General features: G+C 53.6%; 1 protein-coding gene across 1 annotated transcript; it reads right to left on the bottom strand.

Moving 5' to 3' along the window:
- Positions 1–1,185: 1,185 nt before the first annotated feature.
- LOC120710117 (proline-rich proteoglycan 2-like) lies at positions 1,186–1,542 on the bottom strand. Its single transcript, XM_039995786.1, has one exon. It carries the CDS (start codon positions 1,540–1,542, stop codon positions 1,186–1,188), a length of 357 nt encoding a protein of 118 aa, XP_039851720.1.
- Between the last annotated feature and the right edge of the window lie 1,021 nt (positions 1,543–2,563).

Here is a 2,563-nt window from a genome sequence, read left to right as displayed (position 1 = left end):
TGTTCAGCTACACGAAGGAGAGAATTTGGAAGAGGATTCAGGGCTGGAAAGAAAAAATGTTGTCAAGGGCTGGGAAAGAGGTGCTGATTAAAGCGGTAGCGCAAGCAATATCCACCTTTGCTATGGGGTGTTTCGATCTCACAAGGGAGTTGTGCGACCAGATTAGCACAATGATTGGAAAATTTTGGTGGAGTTAGCAAGAGAATGAAAATAAAATGCATTGGGTGAGTTGGGAGAAGCTCACGTTGCCAAAAAGCCAGAGAGGGTTGGGTTTTCGAGATATACACGCATTCAATTTGGCAATGTTGGCCAAACAGGGCTGGTGACTTGTCCAAAACCCAGAGTCGCTATGTGCAAGAATTTTGAGAGCCAAATACTTCCCCCAGAGAGATGTGCTTAAGGCAAAAGAAAGAGGTGCAATGTCCTATACTTGGAGAAGCATCATGCGGGGAGTTCAGGTGCTGAAGTGTGGTGTGATTTGGAGAGTCGGCAATGGGGAGAAAATCAATATTTGGAGCGATCCATGGCTTTCTCGAGGGTCAACCAGAGCTGTCTGCACTCCAAAAGGGAGAAACATACTAAGCAACGTGGCTTATTTATTCGACCCATATACAGGAGAGTGGGATATTTCTATTTCTAAAAGACGAAAGCTCACCCTGCCCAGGGCCAAAAACGAGCGCAGAATGAGCCACGTCGCCGGCCGGTAGGAACACATGCTAAATATCGTCTGTCGGTGATGAATTATTTTCATGCACAGTCTCGAAGTTTCGCCACGTAATTGTCTAGATTATTCCTGATACCCAATGCAACGTTCAATTCCATAAATCTAAAAAACCTTTTACCTTCCGCAAGACCGCAACTCTAAGCACAACTTTTCCCATCGTCTTGAACTCGATAGAAATTCATTCCACTATAGAAAATCGTCTACCAGGATAAGAACCGGAGGCTTTTATATGTATACCATTACAAAAAATAATCTAGACGTCTATACTACTAAAAAATTTGGTGATATTTTTATACCATCGTGTTTTTTCGTTTTGACATGTGTACCATTCCAACCACCATCCGTTAAAAGTTAACAGATCTAAAAACTCTAACATGTGAACTTAACCTAGTAAAATAACTATTTTACCCTTATATCAAATCCTATCCTCCCTCATTCTCACGCGCACCACATCCACACTATTACTCCGCATCCACCCCAGGCCCCCGTCCCGCCCCTCCCCTCCGGATTCGACTCGCCGCCCGCTCCGCCTGCAGCTGCAGAGGCCCGTGCGTGGGGGGCTGCGCGGGGGCCTGCGTGGCCGTGGGCGCCGTGCGTCCAGCGTCGGGCGGGGCGGCGCGCCTCGGGGGCCCGCGCCTGGGCTCCGCGCGTCCGCCGTGGGGGGCACGTCGCACGTCGCCGAGGGGGGGCCGCCCGGGGGCCCGCGAGGGGGCGCCGTCGGGTGCCGCCAGGGGGCGCCGCACCTGCTGGTCGCGCGGGGGTGCCGCCCCTGGCAACTGCTGATGGTGGTGGCCGCCGCTGCTCTGCTCATGCACCATCTCGTTGCATCTAACCAATCGACGAGAGTCCTGCCGGGGTTCTTGGATGATCTTCTTCTTGCTCCGTCACAGGAGGAGAAACAGATTCAACAAGTAAATGCAGGCTGCTTTTTGTGGCGGAGTTTCCAGCTTCATGAACTCAAGGCAGTGAAGAGTGCCCACAAACAACAAATCAACGAAGAACAGCGCTAGAGACAGAGAGACCGCGAGATCAAATTTCTGGTCGGTGTGGACAGACAGATACCTCTACGAGGCCAAGAACGAGAAATGCATAGGGAGAGATGAGCACGAAGAACAATATTGCATTTCTGCATGGAGTGGCATGGAGGGCGAAAAAAAAAAGATTAATTGGATCTGTGTCATTATAATTTTACCGTATTTGAAGCGCGCCATTACTTCTCGAGAAATTATGGTATTAACATTACAATTCACATGTTGTTGGAAATATGCTATTATGTACGTTTGACACCATGTTGGGCCCAGTTGCAGGTGTATCCATACGGCCCCGCTCCCTCCATATTTTCGTATGGACCAAAATGCCCCTGCTACTGTCATCTCTTTCTACTCACTGACATGTGGCCCCCCACATGTTAGCCCCTTCCTTCTCCTTCCCCACATGCCACATCCGCCGGTCCCCCCATGGGCTCCTCCTGCTCGCACACCGGTCCGCCGCCGCGCTTCTCCTGCTTGCCCGTTGCCGAGCCCCCTACTTGCCGCCGCCGCACCCACCCCGCTCCTCCTGGCGCCGTGGTGTGCCCCTCTCCTCGGCGAGCGGGAGGCCGAGGTGCGGGAGGCTGCGGTCGAGCTCGCCGCGGTGTGCGCCGCCATGAAGGACGGTGGCGGCTTCGGGATGTGCTGCTTCTTGCATGGCGGCGGCGAGAATCGGCGGAGCTCGCGGCTGGAGCTCGAAACCGGCGAGAAGGAGGAGCACGCGGCGGCGAGCAGGGCGGGTGCAGCAGCAGCGAGCAGGGGAACGCGACGCTGGGCGAGCAGGGGAGTGCGGCACCGGGCGAACAGGAGG

This window comes from Panicum virgatum, chromosome 5K (genome assembly GCF_016808335.1).
Source record: "Panicum virgatum strain AP13 chromosome 5K, P.virgatum_v5, whole genome shotgun sequence".
Classification (NCBI taxonomy): domain Eukaryota; kingdom Viridiplantae; phylum Streptophyta; class Magnoliopsida; order Poales; family Poaceae; genus Panicum; species Panicum virgatum.
The sequence above is the reverse complement of the archived record's forward strand: the minus strand, read 5'-3'. Positions and strand labels throughout refer to the sequence as shown.

What these genes read in the sequence shown, in the direction of transcription:
- LOC120710117 (XM_039995786.1), bottom strand. Translation starts at nt 1,542, where the DNA reads ATGGTGCATGAGCAGAGCAGCGGCGGCCACCACCATCAGCAGTTGCCA.